Consider the following 23,652-nt stretch of genomic DNA (forward strand, 5'->3'; position numbering starts at 1 on the left):
AACTGTTTTGAGCAGTGTATTTATTATTCAAAAGAATCTCTTCTGTTTTTGTTTCAGTAACCCAATTATATCGACCCAGCACTTCTCTAATTGCTTCTTCTCCATTGATACTTCTTAGTGTGATGTGCATATCTTGAATTTTTTGTTGATATTGAATTGGAGTTTGTTGCAGTAGCTGACTTTTCACTACTGTATGTCAGATTCAGAGATAAAAAAGCAGTAGGGAAGCTGGCTTGTTTTATCAGGTGACACTGCATCTGATGTGAAATTCCATTATGCTGTAACCATCATACTATTTTAGCTTAAGCCAAAAGGAGAATTTGGTTAGCTAATTCCCAAATTTCCAGCCCATTCTTACTTGTTTAGTATTCAGACAGATACCTACTAAGAGGGTGCACCACAAGAATTGGACACTGAACTCAGGCCTTAATCAGTTTTCACATTCCTGTGTGAATGTTGTCTTCCAGTTATCTAGCTTTCAGTTATGCCACTCATGCCTTTTTCTTGTTTGCTCTAATATATAAGGGTATCTCCATAATAAATTTACCCTTGATACTTAAGCAAAAATTTTATGCAATTAAGCTGTTAAAGCAAATGTTATATTGTGCTGATTTTTATTTAGGGTATACTCTGTCATTTCTAAGTTTTTTTAATTCCTTATGGATCATTTACTGCAATCTTGATATTTATTATTACTTTTTTGTTAAAATGAAACACAGAACCATTTTTGCCTTCACAAAGATGGATCCTTTCTACAGCATGTTCCATGACAGCTGTTATGGAATATCCCATAGGAAAAATTCAAGAGCTGTTAAATCTGGAGAACATATTTGCATATTTAAATCTACTGGTCACTTCTGAAAGCTGTTTTTTGAAATTATTTATACATATACTTTTCAGTATGATATTCCTTTTCATCCCAATGAAAACTAATCACTTTCTATATGAAATCCTCAATGTGCCCTTGTATCCTGAAATGATCTGAAGATGTCATTATAAACAATAGCTAATATTTTTTTAATATATACAACATATATTTAATTTTGCTTATAATAGTCATTATAAACAATAGCTAATAACACTTTCTATGTTCTTGTATGTTCTCTCTGTGTGAACATATATGCAAATCTTTGACCATGGCATTATTAATGGCTGGACCATGTCCCAAAAAGAAATCCATTAGTCACTTACCATCAAGTATTGCTCTTTTTTCAAGTCCCCCCCCCCTCCAAAACATTGCTTCATTCAAAATTGTTTTATGTTGTCTCTCTGTGTGAACATATATACAAATCTTTGACCATGGCAGTATTAATGGCTGGACCATGTCCCAAAAAGAAATCAACCAGTCACTTACCATCAAGTATTGCTCTTTCTTCAAGTTTTTCCCCCCCTCCAAAACATAGCTCCATTCAAAATTCATCCCTTACATAATCTTATATCCTGTCTAGTCTCCACTATGAACCAGCTGTTTCCTGTATATAAGTTGTACTCTCTAAATAATTTTTAGAGAGTACAAGCGAGTCAAAATTATTTAGAGAGTACTCTCTAAATAATTTTTCTAAAATAAGTTTCTGTGGGACCACAGGAAGAAATAAGTCTCATTATCCAATTTCCCATTTTGAAATATGTCCACGTCACTATTTGAAACTAGCTGTAATTCAAGAAATTTATATTCATGTTTAGTGCTACAGCTACTCTATTTCTGTTAATACTCTTGCCTCAATATAGCATCTGATCTCTTTTTGTCTTCTTTGTCTCCATACATGGTACTTCTAATTATTTTCCTAGTTTATTATTATATGGACACCTCCATGGAGTCAGAAGAATTATTGTGGAAGACCCAAGCTATCCACGCAGTCTATCACACCTCTCCTTCAACCTTTTAACAAACAAAGCTCTCACAACTGACTGGCCTCATTCCACTCATTCACAACATTCCAAGCACATACTCTAGTCCTCACACTACTCAATACTAACCACACCTTTATTCAACTTCCAGGGATGACCCCTTTTTGGTCTCCCCTCTAGTCAAGTGCTGAAACATTTCCCCAGCATCAATCCTGTAAAACCCTATAAGTAACTTAAATGTTTCTATCATATCCCCACTTTTTCTCCTATTAACCAACTTTTATAATCCACACACCCTCAATCTATCCTCATAAGGAACATTCTGCAGACCACGTACCATCTTAGTCACTCACTTCTGAATCTTCTCCACCACTTTCTCATCTCCAAGAAACTCAGGAAACCAAACCTAAACACAACTGAGATGTCGACGTATTAAGGCTTTCTAAAGAGAAATAACTTCCTTATCTCTACTTGTTAATGTGTTCTTCAATAGCCAAGTAATCTTATGGGCTACCTTAGCAACATTAGCAATATGTCCTCTAAACTAATTATCAGTCTACCACCACCCCTAAATCTCTAGCTTCATCTATTTTCTGGAGTGCAGTTCCATGAATGTGGTACACAGCTTGTAATCTATTTATCCCAAAATACATAACCTTACATTTCTCCACATTAAACTCGCACCCATTATCTTTTGCTCATATTGGTAGCCTATTTAAATCATCCTGCAAGCTCTCCTCATCTTGCCTAACTATTATCTGTTTTTGCATCATCAGCAAAAACTGAATATTTCTTTTCAGGTTATTTTCTACATCATTTATATACAAATTAAACAGTAGTGGTCCTAGCACTGAACCTTGTGGCAAACCATTAATCACCTGCTTTTGTCTGGATTCTGCTCCTCCATATTCCACTTTTTTATATCTGTCCAGCAGCCACCCTCTTATTCACATAGCCAGTCTCATATCCATCCCCATTTGTTCTAATTCGTGCAACAAAGTTCCATGTGGTATTCTGTCAAATGCCTTTGAAACATCTAAGCAGAATCATTATGTAGCCATTTCCTTTATCCAACTCGGCTGTTACTCTATTATAAAAAGTAAGTAAATTACTAAGGCATGACCAATCCTTCATAAAGTTATGTTGTTCCTCATATGGTATTATATTCTTATCCACCCATTCTTGAATTCTCTTTTTGACCAATTTTTCCAGTACTTTTACCAACACGACTGCGAAACTGATTGGCCTATAATTTGCTAATGCAACCTTAGAACCTCCCTTATGCAAAGTAATTATTTTGCCCTCTACCAGAGCTGAGACTTAAAGAGCCCAGTCAGAGGCATTGCCAGTTCCCTTGCACATTCTCACAAAACCTGAGCTGATATCCCATTTAATCCCACAGCTGTATTTACAAAGAGATTCTGCAATATCCTAAGAATCTCCAATTCATCCTCCTCTGTTTCCACATCAGCCTTTATCACATATGCCACAGCAATAACCTCAGTTGGATGATATACCCATGCAAAATGGTCATTCAAGTAACTCAATATTTTATCTGCTTCTGTCACCATCAACACTCATTACGGTTATTCTTCCATAGTCATTCTTCCTCTTACTTGCCACATAACAAAAGAATTCTTTGGGATTTCCTTTGGCCTGCTAGGCTAGATTCTTCTCATAATCTGATTTTGCCTCCTTACAATGCTACTCATCTTTCTCCTTATATACCCTCAACATTTTCTTCTATGGCAGCTCATGCTTTATGATATAACTCATCCATCTAATCACTACCTGGATTCGCCTTCCTTACCCTAAGTACAGAATTTAATATTGCTTCCTCTAGATGCCCCTTAACTATTTCCCATGCACTACTAATGTTCTTCCCTTGCAGGGTTTTATGTCATAGCACAGATTCAAGATTCTTCCTAAGCTTGTCATAATTACATGCCTTGTAGTTTCATATATACCCTTCCTGACAGAATATTCATGTTTTACAATCTCCCAAGTCAAGACATGGTCACTTTGCCCAATCTAAAGCAATGTAGTCGCCTTGGTTATGGATAGTAGTTCTTTCGATTCTATGACCAGGTCCAATACTCTCACACCCCAAGTCCCTTCCATTACATGCTGCCTCAGGTAATTATCTTTTAATATTTGTAAAAATTCCATTTCCTTCCAATCTATATATCCATCATTGAAGTCTTCCATAATAATCACTTGACTTGCACTCATACTAATTTGCCAATGCACTTCCAGATAATCCCTCCCTGGAATCCCCAGGCCTATAGCAACAAACTATATATTTTGTCTTACTGGCCTTGATCTCACACCAAATAGCTTCGAATGAATAGCCACCTTCTTGCCTATCTCCTATTCTTTTTGGCTGCAATTCAAGCACTCATCAGCAGTACCCCTCTCTCCATCCTGTCTTCTCTGAAAATACTAAACCCTTCACATTCTATGATTGTACCTACATCATCTGCTGTTACCCAAGTCTCAATGACTATAACATTTGCCAAGGTTGCACTAACCGATGCCAAAAACTCATCTCTCTTGTTCCTGATACTTCTAGCATTAATATATAGAAACTGCAGCATTGCCTTAACATCCCAATTACCCTTACTTCCTGAACTGACTACCCTATTCAATATTTTTGCTTGAGAGACCAGATTCCGTACTTGGTCATTCTCACACTCACTCGCCTCATGGATGTCTCTTCACACGCCCAAACTGCTCCTACCCTAATTTGCTTAAGTTTTCCTGAATTTGTAATTCAGCATGCTTGGTGAACAAAGCTCTCTCTAGAACCCTAACACTAAAACCATTTAGATGCAGTCCATCAGCATTATACAAATTCTTCTTTTCATCAAACATATACCACAGATCCACAAATCCTACATCATTCTATTTGCACAAACTACATGTTGATTCAGTTCTTGATAATGATAGTTTAATTTCTTTTTCTTTGATACTTTTTACATCAATAATGCTAATCTTTAGTTCAAATGAGACTGACTTTGTCCCAGTAGGTGATATATTATATTTGTTTGGATTCTATGATAAAAGCAGTGAGATGGACAGGACTTGGTTATCTGGCAGTGCCTACATGATATTTATTAATAATGTACCATAATTTTTGTTTATGGTTCAATGAATAATACAATTTGGCAAATTTATCCAAATTAGCAGCCTGCCCTTGTTCATTTGGCATCCAGGTGAATATCTCATACTGAATGCACTACAAGAAAGCAAGGACTGAAGAGGGAGAGAGAGCTGTAGTTACTGCTTGTATTTTCAATTTACTATATGGATGTCCATCCCAGTTATCCAACTTTGACCCTTTATTTTCTAAATGTGTGCCTCTTTTATTTTAATTTTATTTTTTGTGTGACTCTCAACCACTAAAGGCTGTATATCAGTATAGTGGGTTCCAAGCTGCCAAGCAAGATGATTTCATGACATCATCATCAAATTCCTGACATATACCCTCAGGGATGTACAGGATATTATGATAGTACTGCATGAAGAATTTACATCGTTACTAACTTGTTATCAACAATTTTCCTCCAAATCAATCTGTTATCTGTCAAGACTCCAACATAATCAGATTTTTTTATATGTCTGCCTTCTAAGGCACTTTTTACTATATCAATCCACCTATATCTTTGTCTTCCTCTGGATCGTTTTCCTGCCAAACCTGGCAGAGAACACTTGTTTTGCCAATCTTCCCTCGCCCATTCTGTTTAAGTGACCATACCACCTGAGATTAGCTCTGCTAATGCATTCCTGGATGCTGACAATGTACAGTTCTTTCTTAATATCCTCCTTGTTTAATATGATATTGCCATTGACGCCATTTGTTCATGCCCCTAATCTTTATTAGGACTCTCATATCTGTGGTCTTGTCATCGGTCAAGTGTTTTATTTCTAACCCAGGCAACAATCTGGTATAACAATGGACTAGTTTGAACAATTGTAACATACAATACAAAGACTAAAGTCCTAATTAGGCACCATCTACATTGAAAAAAAAAAAAAAAAAGAGAGAGAGAGAAAGCAGGTATTAATCAGATCTTAAGATGACTGTCTCCCAAATCTTTGGCAAATTTATACAGCCATTCTTGTTGAGGTTTGAAGTATGTTTCAAGGCTTCTGTTGATTCCAAGAACAATCTCTGATTTATAAAAGCTTCTGTGCAGCAATTTTTTTTTTTTTTTTTTTTTTCATTTGATCCTTTGTGCAAGGGCATCCAAGGCATAGCCTGCTAGACCCAACTAGCCATAGTAATAGTGCCAGATGTATTTTTTATGTTTGCTGAGGCGGATGTCCACAGTTCTTCCTGTCTGTTGATAGTATATGCTCGATCACACGAACAGGCCCCGTTCGTGTGATCAAGCTTACTATGAGCACAGATGCCCTATGCTTCGAAAATTCTGGATAGAATACTTGCAAAATATCGACAATAAGTTAATAAATAGTTATTTTCTTATCAGTCTGTGTTCTCATCTATACTGTTAAAATTAATCAACATATTTGTCGTAAAGTGAAAATCTGGTCCTGATAGCCTCTATTTGGCCTGAATCCAGTTTGTTCTTCACCAAGCTTCTCTTCCACAATCCTTGTCAACTGTTTCACAAGTATAGTTGCATAAATCTTACCAGGAACACTCAGTAGGGAAATATCTCTGATCTCATGACTAGTAATGAAAATCACATCACCTTTTTTTATTTATTTTTTACTTAAATATAAAGAGCTAATAAGCTTCATTTCGGCGATATAAAAACATTATTTAAATTAAGGGGATATTAAATCCCCTTAATTTAAATAATGAAACTCTCTGATTCCAATCTTTGAGTTTCTTATTCAGTTTTAAAACAATGTGGGATTTAATATCCCCTTAATTTAAATAATGTTTATATCGCCGAAATGAAGCTTATTAGCTCTTTATATTTAAGTAACTTAATGGTTGCACCTGTTTGGAAACTCGTATAGCAGAGTATATAAGTTCTTTTCGCTATACACTTTGGTATTAATTTGGTCTAGCTACTCACTGATGAAGCCTCAAAAAAGGCCGAAACCGGTCCGGGTAGTGACTTCCCACCATAATGTAATAACAGCATACATTTCCTAGGAAATGTGTTTTTACATTATGGAAAATACCTAAGAATAGCGATCAGAACTTTACCACCTTTGCTACGAGTTGTCCGGTATTGTACTACGTACTAGGGTCACTTGCATTAGCTCACTCTAGTGATCGCCGATACTTTATAGTTTACTATATTCGGCATGAAACTCTCTGATTCCAATCTTTGAGTTTCTTATTCAGTTTTAAAACAATGTGGAATTTAATATCGCCTTAATTTAAATAATTTTTTTTTTTTTTTTTTTTTTTTTTTTTTTTTTTTTACAAACATCCATGCCTATAGTAGGATTCAAATGTACAGCCTGTCAGTTGGAGTGAATGGGTAAGCTGGAGTGACTGGCCAAATAATTATAACTGATTACAATAAACCATCTCTCCACCAATAGGCTGTGGGTTCAAATCGCACTTTTGACATAGATGTTTGCGAATGTCTTTAGGAGCCTGAAATGGCTTGAGGAATTTAGATGTTCTCTAGAATAAAATTTTTGGATTATCTAAAAAAAAAACCTAAGCTCAATGCACGAATAAAAATTAAAAAAATAAATAAAATTTAATCAAAAAAATTTTAAAAATCTCTCAGCCTACTCATAGTACTCACAGAAAATCTATCCAGCCAGCCAAATCCAACAATGTTTCTAGATTGCTGGACTGGTTGGTTAGTGTTTTTTTTTTTTTTTTTTTTTTTAATATCCTTAGTGCTTTCACTGGATGAAATTTGAGCTTACATGCATATCTTAATCCCAGCATCTTTTTTAAGGAAAAAAAGTCAGGTGAGAAATACTGCATAACATGGAAAGAATTAACAAAAGAGCACACAATTATGCAAGCAAGTGCCATTACATCTTTTACAGTCAGTAAATATCCTGAATTTAAAAAAATACACATCAGTAAAACTAAATGACTATGGCTTGCCTTGTGAGATGTTTACTGTCTTCATGAACTTCCATCTCCATGCTTTTAAATTCATTTAACTCTTTCCTTATGGCTGCCTAAAATAAAATCAAAATGCCATGCTAAAGAGAATGAAAGAAGAGGTAAATTATTTCAATTTAGTAAAAGCCAACAATAGTTTTAACACGTTTGCTGCCAACTACGAGTATACTTGTAGTTGGTATATGAGCCGCACAAGCCAGCTACGAATATACTCGTATGATGCTTACTTCCAGCAATGAGATTATCCGTACTGACCTTGAAGTGAAAATGCTTGGCTTGTGGAGCTAGCAGCAAAAGCGTGTATACTCGTAGATGGTATACAAGCCACACAAGCCAACTACGAATACACTTGTATGTCGATTACCACCGGCAACGAGATTACCTGTACTGACCGTGAAGAAGTGAAATTGCTTGGCGTACGGGAACAAACTATGCCCGAGTAGCGTGGCAGCGAACGTGTTAAATGTCCATTTATAAATAATTATTCCATACTGGACACAAAGTAACTGCATCTTGTTTCTCAACTTTGAAGAGTATAGTGATGATTTCTGATGGATGAGGCTAAGAGGATTCAAGGAAAGGGAATAAATTGAAAGGAACAGAAATTAAATTTTTAGAAAATAAATGCTACCATTCTACCTTTTCTAAAATTAAAATATGGTAAACTATACAGAACTACATATAATTTAGTTATATAATTTTTATGAACAAATATAACTCAACAGTATTCGAAACAAAATTAGCCACTTCCTGTAAGATGATGCAATGATATATGCTGAAAAAACACACTCAAGCATGTAAAAAGGACTGTTTCATTTTACTTGCATTTTTTAAACCGAAGTATTTAAAAAGGAAAAATTCAAAGGTTATAGTCTATCAATGGAAAACATCAGAAAAAAGACTTCTAGAGAACAGAGGTATATGAATTAATAAAATAGTTGCATGCATTTTTACAAGCTTAGGGAAAAAGAGGGAAGGAATGACAGAAGCTAGTTCACCATAATAGTGCCTATACAAATAGCTATAGAAAGGACATAAGGTAGAAAACAAATATCTCTGACATACTGAAGGAAGCAAGTCTGTGTGTGTGCGCGCGCGTGCGAGAGAGAGAGAGAGAGAGAGAGAGAGCGTCTTTAAAATTTTCTCCTTTTTTTTTCTGGATAGTTTTTATGGCAGTTTCGGACATTTTGAGGGAGGTTTTTTGGTGAACTAACCCAAACACGAGAGATGTATTTTAAAGTTTTGGAAAAAACATATATCCTAATTCATAGGCACTTACATGAGATCAATTTGTGGGCTATTATTCAATTTAGTTAAAGAATCCTGAAGACTCCCACTGGATTTGCTCAGCAGTACATCATCTGCATAAAGTAAAAAGCTAAGTTTGATATGTATCAGGTAATCAAAAATGTTTGTGCAATTTTCAGTAGAGTTCACTGCAATGACTTGTTTTATTTTGTAGTGGTTTATGTAGCACAATTTCTTTTATGTGCATCATAAGAGACAGGTATGTGTCAGTCAATCGGTGCACTCTAACTTAGTGTGCACCCTTTTACTCTGACTTTGAACCCTTTTAAAATGTCAGTTGAGCCTGGTGTAATTTGGACTTGTTTGCTTTTTAAATTTAAAAGTTGGTTCAAAGGCTTCAGAAGCATCCTGTAAGATATATCTGTGACATTTGGAAAATATGCAGTAGCAGAACATATTGTGCAGAAATGGTTTAAAAAATATGTTTCTGGTGATAAATCACTTGAAAATGCACCATGTTCAGGAAGACCCTCCATTATTGATAATGAAGAATTACTTGCCACTATTGAAAATAATTCAAGATTAACATGTCAAGAACTTTCACAAATGTTTAACTTGAGTGGTGAAACAATTCATCTACACTTTCATCAACTGGGAAAATCATGGAAGCTAAGCAAATGGGTCCCACATATATTATCAGATGACAATAAACTTCAAAGGCTATTAACTTATTATTCACTTCTTTCATGTCATAAAAACGAGCCATTTTTGGATTATTTGCTCACTTGTGATGAAAAATGGATCTCGTACTCTAACAGGAAGTGAACTTATCACTGGCTGTCATCAAACGATCCAGTACTGCACACTTCAAAGGCACCGCTGCTTCATCCCCAGAAGACTGCTTTATGTGTGTTGTGGACTGGAGCCAGTATTGTCCACTACTGCAGGCCAAGGAATTATGGCTGAGATGTACTCGATGCAACTTGAGGGTGTGCAGGATGCATTACTTGAGAAACAGCAAGAACTAGTTAATTGGAAGAAAGTGCTATTTTTACAGGACAATGCAAAACCTCATACTACAAAACTTACCTATGAGAAGATTTGCAATTTAGAATGGGAGATATTCCCTCATCCTCAATTCTCCTGACATTTCTCCAAGTGATTATCACCTTCTTTTTTGTGCTAGACAATAAATATGAGAAATATAGTTTCAAAATAAAACAGAGATTAAAGTGGAGGTTGCTAGGTTTGTTACTTCTTCCAATTTATAAATGTGGAATTTACAAACTTGTATCTCATTGGAAAATAGTTGTAGATTGTGAAGGTGCTTATTTTAATGAATAAAATATTTTATGAAAATTTCTGCAGTTGTTTAGTTTATTATTTTCGTATTTTATTTAATTAAAAAATTAATTTATTATTAAATTTTATTATATATGTAGCGGCCAGATCGGTTTGAAAGCACCAGTTCTCATGTGACCACTGAAGTTAAGCAAACCTGAGCCCAGTTGATACTTGGGAGGGTACTGCTGGCATTAATTGCCGACCTGGTTGGCCAGGGTGATTAGCATAATCCGCTCTCCAGCCAAAAGGCTGTGGGTTCGAATCCCACCGTGAGCATGGATGTTTGCGATTGTCTGTGAAAATACTAGTGGTGGTGGTGGTAGGCAGTAGATGGCGCTGGTGTAGATGATGTAGCCTGAGAGATGTAGAGCAGGTGCCCTCCCTCGTTGAGTCTTAGGACTCCCTGGAGGTGTTGTGTAATATTAATAATAATTATGAAAAAGAGCATGAACTTGTTTTGTTACCTGATATGATTCTATGAGGGTTAATGCCACATTCTTCCATAGTGTGATTCATATAGATGAACATGAGTGGAGATAAGTGTGCACCCTTATCTTATACCAGTCTTCACATCAAATCATCTTCTTATACTTACTTTAATTCTAACTGCTGATTTACAATTTAAACAAACAGGTTATGTATTGCTCTGTATAACAATCCATTTACCCAACATAATTGTAGAGTTCTGAAAAGCTTTTGTCTAGGCATCTTATCATATACCTTTTCTAGATATACAAAACTTACGTACAGATCCTTGTTAATTTCCCATGATTTGTCAGTTATTTGTCTTAAAGTGAAAATCTTGAAGACCTCAATTTGGCTAGAACCCAGCTCATTCTTCTCTAAGATACTCTTCCAAAATGTTTCTTAACCTTTTCTTAAGTAGGTCTATGTAAATCTTACCTGGAATTGTATGAGGCTTGACCACATTCTTCCATAATGTGATCCATATAGATGAACAGGAGTAGAGATAGTGTGCACCTTATCTAATTCTAGGTAAGATTTACTCATTCATTTAAAATAAATTAATGTGAGAAATTACTCTGTTGTTCTGGCATTCATTTATTTTCCTTTTTCCTGATGTGATCTCTGAGAGATTTTCTCCAATCATCTAGAATTCAACCTTTTAAATTATGCAGTGTAGCCACTACAAAACTTTTATACCTTCATATCTGAGTATTTCTGGTTGAATATCATATACTTTCATTTCTGGTTTCAGACAGCCTTTTCTACCTACAAGAATTGATATGTGCTCCTGATTGCATTTCTGTTGACTATTTTCTGCCACTGCTCAGCTGTTTTTTGTTTCATTCAGTAACCTTTCAAAGTAAAAATATAAAAACAGAATATTTATATTTAGTTTAGTATTTATATTAGCATATTTAATGTAACAGAATTTTCTATTGAACATTGGGGTCAGATATTACACAGTACACTGTTAAAAAAAAACCAAAAGTACAAAGAAGCAGCTGCAACAAAAAGTGCAATCCATAAACTAACCACTTTTATGGCAAACAACAAGATTTAAATGGTGAACAGAAAAATGCACAAGAAAGATTGCTAGCTTTACATAGCATCACACATAATCATTCATTTAGATTAGTGGATTGCACATCTTCCTTCATATGAAACTTATTCTCAAAAAGATTCACATGTGCAAAAACAAAATGTGCAAGTATGTGTACTGCTCCTTTTGTATTTTGTGAAGTGATAAATGACTTACCTAAGGCAAAATACGTATCTGTTATGATAGATTCATCAAATCATGCAAGCGTGAAATTGGTTCAAGTTTTGGTGAGGTATTTGATACCTACAAAAGGAATACAAGTGAAATTGTTGGTATCCAAAATCTTGCAGAAACGTCTTAGATATAAACGGATCATGTTCTATCCATGTTGGAGAAATACAAATTAACTGACAAGATAACAGCATTTTGTGGTGAAAACTGTAACACCAACTTTGGTGGCATTGTGAGAAAAGGTAGCAATAATGTCTTTCAGAAGTTAAGTAAGACAATGCAAATAAACATCTTGGAAGTCAGCTGAGCTGAATGCAATGTGCATAATACTTTGCAAACAAGTCCCGATATATTACCAACCAATGTGGAATCAATTATTAACAAAGTGTTTCAAAAAAAAAAAAAAGTACAAAGATGCAGCTTTCCTTCATGCTTACAGAGTGATCAGAATACATCATGAAAATTATGGAAACAACTACAGGTGTCCCTCACTTAACGCAATTAATTGGTTCTATGAAATAATCGCGTAACACGAAATCACGTAAAGTAAGTTGAATTTAGTATAGGTGAGATAGGGGTTTCTTAAGAAGGATATAAAAATGAAACTTTACACCTGTGAGCAAAAGAAATTTTAATGAATGAATGGCTGAATGAATGAAGTTAATTAATACAATGTCATAAACACCTAAACACTACATACTTCTGATAGTCTTCAATCGGATAACGAATGGACTGAGTCTGGATCATCACTCTCTTGAAGTCCCTGGGATGATTGGCTGATGATCTTCAACTTTTTTTTAATGAAACAATTGAGACTCAGCTGATGGGCAGCATTCTTCCTCTCTCTCTCTCTAAAGTTCTTTGTAGCAAGTCGAGGAATTCTGAATTTCTCTCGCAACTTTGGTGCTTTGTCTCATTTTCTTCAATTATTCTGATGGCACTGTCAATGTGTTTAAAAAATTCAGTCATTTGTTGTGTTGAAGGATGTTTGATGGGGCTCAGCAACAAAGAGCTCCTGACTTTCATCATTCATGTTGTTTTCCACTTCCAGAAGATCTTCATTAGTGAGCTCTGATGAGTAGGACTCAAGCAGTTCATTCACATCTGTCTCATCTACATCCTCAAATCAACAGATTTTGCCATTTTAACTGTGTCATCATGTCTTGAGTTGGCAAGCTCACTTTCAGGATCAAAATCATTAGATCAGAAACTGCAGGCCAAATTTTTTTCCAAACTCTTGCCATGCAGGACTGCTTAACTTCTGCCCATGCCTCTCCAATGTTGTCAATTGCCATTTTTATATCACATTTCTTCCAAAATTCTTTCATTAAAATTTTATCTTCACAGTCCATACATGTAGCTTGAACTAGTTGCGAAAATGTTCTGTGGCAGAAAAATAACTAATATTCAATTTCAGCGATGCTTGGAGGATGTCCTGGTTCATTGTCCAGAAGCAGAAGAATTTTGAAGGGCACATTTATCCTGTCACAATAAGCCTTCAATTCACAACACAGTTCATTGCAAAAGCAGGACTGAAACACAGCTCTGGTAATCCATGCGTTTTTTTATTTGACTGCCATACAACAGGCAAATCCTCCTTTGAGTAGCCCTTGAGTGTGTGTGTGGGGGGGGTGGATTTTCGGAGTGATAAACCATCAGTGGTTCAGTTTAATGATCTCCAGATGCATTTCCTCCTAACAGCAAAGTGAGATAGTCATTGGAAGCTTTAAAACCTGGGCCCTCTTTTCTTGCACCAATAGAAATGTTCTACTAGGCATATGCTTCAGAAACAAACCCATTTCGTTGAGATTGAACACTTGCTGAGGCAAATAACCATGTTTCTGGACACTTAGAAATTTTGCTGGAAAGTTCTCAGCAGCAAAAACATCAGCTCCCACAGCCTCGCCAGTCAGCTTGAGATTATGGAATCATGTTGCACCTTAAAACGTTCAAATCACCCACTACTTGCAGCAATAGATTGCACTTTAGGATCAGGATCTATAGCATTCAAATCATCAAACAAACTTTTCGCTTTCGCCTGGATGATCAAGGTGGATAACGGAACAGGACGTTGATTTTCATGTTCAATCCATTGGACAAACATCCTTTCCAATTTCTCCATAATTGGTGCCCTTATCTTAGTTGTTGACATTCTCTTTGCACTTTTGCAACTTTCTTTTATTTTCTCTGCTCAATTTCTTATTGTTCTTAAAGTTGAATCTGAAATTCCTGTAGCTCTGACTATGTCGACTGTGCACTCATTACGTTCATACCTCTTTATGACTTCTAATTTTTCCTCCAGTGTTATAGCTTTTCTCTGTTTTTTAGTCTTGGAAGTATTTTGATCATAATTACCTCTTTTTTCCCATAGTGTTTGCATTGCAGACGACTCCAACAATGGAGCTTACTAGTTCTACACCTTCTGTGACACTGACATGCAGCACAATGCTGCCTTGTCAAAGTGTGCGTGCACAAAGTCGCATGACCGTGCACAGGGTGACTGCGAAATTGCTACCGGTTGCGATTTTTTAAATTAACTTTTTAAAATCACATTATAGCGAAAACGCGTAAAGTGAGATCGCGTATAACAAGAGATATCTGTACTGCGTTAGAGTAAAACTAGTTTAATACAAACCAAAATAAACATTCCACGTTTCGACCTTCACATTAGGGTTATCACCTGGAGTATACACATATATACAAAGAAACAAGCTGCACTACAGTCTACATGGTATGCTAAAGTTACTGATCAACCGTTAAAACTATTGACCTGACCTCTGGTGGGAAAAAACCTTACTACATCAAAGCTAGGTATATACTTATATAAGTATATGATTATACTTACAAGCTGTTGAACTTTAAAACTTTCATCCACACTTTTCTTTTTAATATGATATCCAATTTTATCTTACTCAAAACTAAATGATGATCACTCCTGATTTCAAATCCTCGTGTCTTGAACCAGAATGACGATATCACTATCAATAATTTTGTCAATGAGACTTTTCATGTTTCTTCTTTCCATGTGAATCTGTGCACATTTTTATGGTAGAACATGGCGTTAGTAATGACTAGTTCATCCCGAACAGAGATTGAGCAGGTAACTACCATTATTATTATTATTAGCTTTTTATTTTCTCAAAACGTTTGTGCATGTCTCATTTTCTATTCTGTAGTTTAGATCATTGTTGATGATCTTTTCCTTTCTTTTTAGATCAGTTGCCTTTTCTAAGAAAGGCCTCAAAATATTCCTCTACTTCTTCCTGAGTAGGACTTCTTCATGGCCTTAGGCACAAATAAGTCTCACTGTCTAGTTACTCATTCTGATATTTTCCCACATCACTTTACTTATTATTACTTTTCATTCAAGAAGATTATCTCCTTATTTGTTGTTGAATACTATAGCTATTCCTTTCTTTCCCTATCTGTTGATTAGAAAAATCTCAACTATGTCTTTCTTCGTTTTAGTAACACCTATTATGTTGATCTGGCTGTTATCCAATTATTCTGCTAGTGTCATTTCCTTCCTGTTAATGCTTCTTATGTTGATGGTCCTAATCTTGAACTCTGCCAACTTTGAGGTTGGGGATTTGTTCTAGTAGCTGACTTTTCATTGTTCACACTGATTCCCTAATGAAAACAATGGAAGTCTTGTTTAAATGGGTAACACCCCAACCACTACTACCCTTGGAAAAAAGCAATGGAAAGGTTTAGAGAAACATACATTGTGCTATCAGCATGTATCTTGGTTGAAGCCAATAAGAATACAGTTTTGTCAGCTAATCCCAAATTTCCAGTCCACCCTCGTTCATTCAATATCCATGTAAATACCTACTTACAGGATGCACCATGAGAAGGTGAGGATTGCCATTACATCAGAACTTCTGTCAGTTCTGTATTCTAAAAATGTACGTGGAGGTGTCCTCCTAGTAATGCAGCTTCAACCTTTAGGCACTCCAACCAAACATGGTAGATGAAATATCAACATTTAAAGTTTTTGATATCCACATTATTTTAAGGTTATTTCAGTGATATACTTTATATTTCACTAATATGTAACACATCATGCCAGTAGGGTGGAAAAGCTGATTCTGGATTTGAACATGGTGAAAAACTAAAAAAGCAATCTGATACTGTAATGAAAACGAAATGTTCACTGGAAGAAAGTAGCACTGGTAGATGGAGAGTTTGCTGTTTTATATGTGATGATAGGTTTCACCTTAACTATTCCAGTTCATTTCTAATCAGGGTACCCTATCATCCCAAGCCAAATGATAAAGTTATAATGTGATCTACATCCCACCTACTGTAAAAATACTCTGAAGCATGCATAATCTTAAAAATCACTAAATACAATTTAGAGACCACTTTCACAAAAGTGAATGTGATCAGAATGGAGAACTTATTTATTCTCCATTCTCTAAAAATGGAAATAAAGATGATCTCCATCTTTATTTCTAAAGATATTCTACATCTGTTTTCACTCCAAGTGTCTAAAGTATTCTGTGTGATGAATGTGAATAAATTTATTACAATCAATCCAGTACAAGAAAAAAATAAGAAAAGAACAAACATAAATCACATAAATATAAAAAACTACCTTGCTGACAACCTTGAAATTTTGATGGGGGGGGGGGGGGAATTAACATTTATTCAAAGACCTGAGATTATTTGATGTGTGAACATCAACAATCATGAATACGCCTAACATAAAAAAGTATAAGTAAACTATATAAAACATCTCGAAATTAGGGGATAGTTATTTAACAAAACAATTTTCCAAAATGATCTATGCTGCTTTGAGATATACCTGAAAAAGTATGTCCAACAGGATACTAACTAAGAAATTATTTAAAATAAATTATTAGTACTATTATAGCACTGGGGCCCCATGAAGAAACACCACTTTAAGTCCAATTCGAATCACTTACTAGAGGAACTTTTTCTAAGCCTTCATCACACAGATTCCCGAGTTATACAATCTCTGGCACAAGCAAGTTTTTGTACAAAATCTTGATTTTAATTCCACAACCAAGAAAATTAATCAGAGAACTCGCACCATTTCAGACAATAACATAATGCTATGGTTAGGGGGTTCACAGAAAATTCTTTCCCGACAATTCAAAGAGAATATTCTCTGCAGGAAAAACTCATTGTGAAAAATTAAAATAATATTGTAATGATACACATGATTATAAAGAATTAATGCAAAACAAGGACACATTTTAGAAAATAGTTTCTTTCCATATAATTGATTTTATTTCATTTTTATAATTTTTTTATTTTGCATAAAGTGAAATTAATATTTTGCATTTTACTGACTGATGAATTTCCCAATTTCTATTTATTTCCTAAAATATAATTTTTTTTTTTTTTTTGCTTCTTACTTTGATACTACAGACTCTGTAGATGGGATAATGATATTTCACAAAAATCTGATAGAAAATAAGAGCAATAAATATAAGAATGTTTGTTTACTTTTGTAACTTTGCACTATTTTCTACACTTAAAACACTTATCCAGATGTCCCCACCCCCCAATGAACTAATTTAGGAGATTAGGCGCTTTCAATTATAAGGATCCCTTTGTGTAATCTGAAACTGATTCCACATTTCCTACATAATAAAGAGATTTTGAAAGCTACTATTGTTTTACAGAACAGTATATAAAATATAACATAGTATATATCTAAAACTTAAATTAATTATATTGGAAATTTTTCCAATTAAATATATATATAATATATATGTTATAACACTTGGTTATACTATAAATTAAAGAGACCAAGAAATTATATAATTTCTTGGTCTTATAATTATATAATTATAATTATATAATTATAATAACAAGAAATTATATTATATAATATATTTAATCCTTTATCCAAGTGTAAGCAAAGTTTGCACCTGAAATATAATCAGGACTAGGGCAACTCATATACAGAAGCTAATGACTTCACATCACTTGCCTTAGTATCCCATAATGCACAGTACATATCCTTGCAGACATATATAATAATATGCATTATAGGAAGGGTCACTACCCAAACTGGTTTCGACCTTTATTGAGGTCTTGTCAGTGGGAACCAGACCCGGAAGTGATACTAAGATTGAAGAAATGCCAAATTCATATTTTCATATACAAGTTGCCAAAAGGTGTCACACCTTATTATTAAAATACTCCGGATTAGAAACTGTTGGAAGTTTATACACTTGGTTATACTATAAATTAAAAAGACCAAGAAATTATATACTTGATTTAATCCTTTATCCAAGTGTAAGCAAACAAAGTTTGTGCCTGCAATATAATCAGGACTATAATGCATAGCATTATACATACCCGTGAGATATGTGCTTTGCATTATTATTATTTCAGGCAACTCCAAGGAGTCGATGACAGACTCATCGAGGGAGACCCTAACATCATGTCAAGAACAACTATTCGACATTCCCACAGTATCTATCATACCTCGTCTTGAACTCATTCACGGTCATAGCACCCACAACAGACTCTGGTAGCTTATTCCACTCATTCACCACTCTCCAAGTAAAAAACCTAGCTCTAACACCCATGCTAACCACATTCTTGCCCAGCTTCCATGTATGGCCTCCTAGTCCTCCCACCGCCAGTCCTATTCTCAAAAATATCTTCTGGATTAATCCTATAGAAACTCTTCAGTAATTTGAATATCTCAATCATATCACCCCTTTTCCGCCTATCAACCAATTTCTGCACCCCACAAATCTTCAACCTGTTCTCATAAGGTTCATTCCACAGACCTGCTATCAACTTGGTCACTCATCTCTGGATCCTCCCCACCATCAAGAAGAAACCCTGGCGCCCATATCTGGGCACAGTAGTCTAGATGGGGTATTATCAAGGCTCGATATAGTGGAACAATAACTTGTTTGTCTCTGCTTGTTAAAGTATTTTTCAGCAACCAAGTGATTTGATGAGCTGATTTAGCCACTTTTGCAATGTGCCCCCTAAACTTCAACTCCCTATCCACCAACACTCCCAAATCCCTGGCCTCATCAATCTCCTGGAGTACGGTTCCACCAATGTGATATACTGCTGCTAATCTTTTCACTCCAAAATGCATAACCTTACACTTTGCCACATTAAATTGACATCCATTTTCCCTAGCCCAAACTATCCAAATTATCCTGCAAAATTTTGACATCCTGTGCACTCACAATTGCTCTACCCAACTTTGCATCATCAGCAAACAAGTGAACACTTCCTCTCCGATCCTTTCCTATATTGTTAATGAACAAATTGAAAAGTAGTGGTCCAAGAACAGAACCCTGTGGCACACCACTAGTCACAAGCCGTCTTTTGGACTCCACTCCTAAATAAACCACTCTCTGGTATCTCTCCATCAACCACCCTCCTATCCATCTCACCAACCCTATATCCATCCCCATCTGCTCCGGTCTACTGATTAGAGTACCATGTGGTATCCTGTCAAAGGCCTTGGCAAGGTCCAGTAGAATCACTGTAAACCCATTAGCCTTATCCAGTTCAGCCGTCACTGTGTTATAAAACGTGAGCAAGTTACTGAGGCATGATCTACCCCTCACAAAACCATGTTGTCTCCCGATACAGTATCCCATTTTCATCTATCCAATTCTCCAAGACCTTGACAACGATTCCTGATATGCAAATCGGTCGGTAATTTACAACAGCATTCTTGGAACCTCCTTTATGCAGTGGAACTATTTTCCCCTCTTTCCACCCCCTTGGGACTAACCCAGACCCAAGACTCAAATTAAACAAAATGGTCAAGGGTACTGACAATTCTTTAGTCGCTTCACCTACGACACGAGCTGGTATATCATCCAATCCCACAGATGTATCGACATTGAGGTTTTGCAATAGACTACTCACCTCCACTTCATTCACCACAATTCCTATATAATCTATTGGTTCATTCATTTCTGCAATGTCACCACCTGGAAGATATATTCTTGCAAAGTGCTCGCTCAGTAATTTAACTATATCAACTGATTCAGTTACCTCCCAACCATTGGCATTCTTTAAAATCATTCTGCCATATACATTTTTTCTTTTACTTGAAACATATCAAAAAAACTGTTTAGGATTCTAATAAATTTAGTTTAATCCTTTATCCAAGTGTGAGCAAACAAAGTTTGCACCTGAAAGTATCTTCAGGACTGGGGTAAGGTGGTACAACACTAGGGCAACTCTTTGCAAAGGTGGGGCAAGCTAACATCACTCCTATCTCAGTATCTCCCATAATGCAAAACACATCTCCTTGCAGATATGTCTAATGTTATGCATTAAGGGAAGGGCCACTACCCAGACTAGTTTCAACCTTTATTGAGGTCTCTTCAGTGGGAGCCAGGCCCAAGTGGAGATACCAGCGAGAAGCATTAGCAAGGTCATCTCTACCTATAGGAGTTGCCAAATGGCATGCCACCTTTTTAATAAATTACTCTGGATTTAGAGAAAGATGTTGAAAGTTTATTTTTCACTTGGTTAGAATATAATAAATTCAGTTTAATCCTTTATCCAAGTGTGAGCAAACAAAGTTTGCGCCTTGTAAGGAGTTGCCCTAGTGTTGTACCACCTTACCCCAGTCCTGAAGATACTTTCAGGTGCAAACTTTGTTTGCTCACACTTGGATAAAGGATTAAACTAAATTTATTATGTTTAGGATTCTCTTTAGCCTGCATGGCCAATGTTCTTTCGTAATCCTTTTTTGCTTTTCTTACCACACTCGTTACCCTTCTGGCCTGCGCTTTATACCGTTCATGTGACTGTCGGTCACCTTTCTCCTTAAATTCCCTCAATAGTTGTTTCTTTTTTTGCAGCTCAAGCTTAATGGTGTTATTCATCCATTTAACCCCTACTTGATTTATTATTCGGACTCTAGATATACAGTCAGCCACTGCTTCATGCAAACACTTCTCAACTGCCTCCCATGCACTATCAACTTCTAGCCCTTGCAGTTGTACATGCCATGGCACTGAACCAGTCAATCTCCTAAGCTTGTCATACTTACCAGCCTGATAATTCCACATGTACCCTGTCTTAATTGTAAATTCCACACCTTTAGCCACCTCCCAAGTCAAGACCCTATGATCACTCTCACCAATTGGTGGCAACGTGGTCATATTCGTTACAGCCAAAGTCTCAGATGTAATTACCAGGTCAAGCACTCTCTGACCCCTAGTATTTTCCATTACATGCTGTCGCAGATAGTTATCCCTTAATAACCGCATAAAATCCAATTCCTTCCTCCCATGTGTCCTCTCCTCCTCCTCCTTCCAATCAATGTTACCACAGTTGAAATCCCCCATAATAATTACCCTCCTTCCACTCATTTCTTCTATTTGCTTATGCATACTATCTCCATCATCTATTCCACCACCTGGTCTATAGCAGCACCCAACTGTATATTTAGTTCTGCTAGTTTCAATCTCACACCAAATAGCCTCAAATGTGCTCTTTTCTCTATCCTGCAGTTCCACTTCTATTCTTCTTGGCTGTAGCTCATCAGCTATCATCAATAACACTCCTTACCCCATTTTATTCTCCCTGTCACTCCTGAACACACCATACCCCTCACATTCAATCCCACTAGCTGTGTCATCTTCTGTCAGCCATGTTTCACTAATGCCAATAACCTGTGGTCTGGAAGTGTCAACTAAGGCCAAAAATTCTTCCTTCTTGTTCCTAATACTTCTGGCATTTGTATACATGAATTGCAGAAGCCGATTTGTCCCATCCCTATTTTGATGCCTTATACTAACTATCCCATTCTGATTTGTGGTCTTTCCTACTCGCTTGAGCATATTACACACATTCACATACTCAAGTGTCTCCCTAAAATCTGCATATCTACTTCTATGAGATACTAAAGCAAGCGATGTGAGGTTATTAGCTTCTATATATCAGTTGCCCTGGTCCTGATTATATTTCAGGTGCAAACTTTGTTTGCCTACACTTTGATAAAGGATTAAACTAAGTATATAATTTCTTGGTTTCTTTAATTTAGAATAATTTTAGTGGACAGCTGAACGATTGTAGATTGCAGAGAAAGAGTCCAGAATTAGAAGTGCTTTCTTGAACAGTTAATACAGCAATATTATTGCCTTACATCTTTTGTCAACACAGTAGAAAGAAATAATAGATTTTGAATAGTATCAGTATAAGACAGCTGAACGATTGTAGATTGCAGAGAAATAGTCCAGAATTAGAAGTGCTTTCTTGAACAGTTAATACAGCAACATTATTGCCTTACATCTTTTGTCAACACAGTAGAAAGAAATAATAGATTTTGAATAGCATCAGTATAAACTTTAAAAACAGTAGAAAATTGGACAGAGTAGTTATTTATAATTCAGTTCCAAGAGCAGAGATGGGAGGGATGGATGCAATTGGGAATCTTCAAAATTAGCATATATTTTGAATCAGTCTGTATAGAATATCTTTCTGATATTTTCACCATATCTACAGTGGTTAAGCACTTGACATTATAAGGAATATGCATCCTACAAAATTGTCTTTCAAGCAGAAGGGAATAGGTTCTTGCTGAAATACTAGATATAAATTTTTGATATTAAAAAAGGTCTCACAATCGGAAAGTCAGTGATGCAATTTAACATCATTTATCATTCATTAAAACAGAAACAGTCATTTCTAAAACAGAAGTATGATGATCCATATAATGGTATTTTCCACGGAAAGAAAAAAGTTGATATTTATTTCAATAAACTATATATATATATATATATATATATGTTAAAAATACCAAGCAATTTTAAACCTGGTTTTACTCCATTTCCCAAGTAAGCAAACAGACAAACAAGTCAAGTTTGCGCCTGCAAGTGATGCAAGTCTAGCTGATCCTACAGGTAGTGCAAAACCAAGGCAACTCGTGGTAAAGGTGGCATAAGCTCTGATCACTAATCTTAATATTTACCCTTAATGCCAAAACATATCTCCAAGAAGGGGATGTATGATGTTTTGTATTAAAGGCAAGGGGGCCACTACCCAGACCGGTTTCGACCTTTATTGAGGTCTCAGCAGTGGGAGCCAGGCTAGAAATACGAAGATTTTAGTAATACAGAGCTGATAAGTATTTTACCAGAACAAGTTACCATAAGGTGTTTTAACCTTATTAAATAAAAATCTCAGGAGGAGATATAAATGTAGAAAGTAGAAAAGTAAAAAACCAGGTTTAAAATTGCTTGGTATTTTTAACATTTATTATACCCAAGGTAAAATACTTTCTACATTTATATCTCTTCCTGAGATTTTTATTTAATAAGGTTAAAACACCTTATGGTAACTTGTTCTGATAAAATACTTATAAGCTCTGTATTACTAAAATCTTGGTATTTCTGGCTCGCACTGATGAGACCTCAAT

At 35.7% G+C, this 23,652-nt stretch overlaps 1 protein-coding gene across 3 annotated transcripts in view; it reads right to left on the reverse strand.

Moving 5' to 3' along the window:
• The window catches only part of LOC150107363 (phosphatase and actin regulator 2-like), a 412,176-nt gene that overhangs the window by 51,492 nt on the left and 337,032 nt on the right, over positions 1–23,652 (reverse strand). For all 3 annotated transcript variants that reach the window (XM_090391839.1, XM_090391838.1, XM_090391840.1), the window contains one exon: positions 7,904–7,980. In XM_090391839.1, coding sequence (XP_090247965.1) covers positions 7,904–7,980 — 77 coding nt within the window. The remainder of the gene's footprint in view (positions 1–7,903; positions 7,981–23,652) is intronic.

Source organism: Typopeltis vanoorti, chromosome 4 (assembly GCF_054136105.1).
Source record: "Typopeltis vanoorti isolate ZY-2024b chromosome 4, IOZ_Tvanoo_1.0, whole genome shotgun sequence".
Lineage (NCBI taxonomy): Eukaryota > Metazoa > Arthropoda > Arachnida > Uropygi > Thelyphonidae > Typopeltis > Typopeltis vanoorti.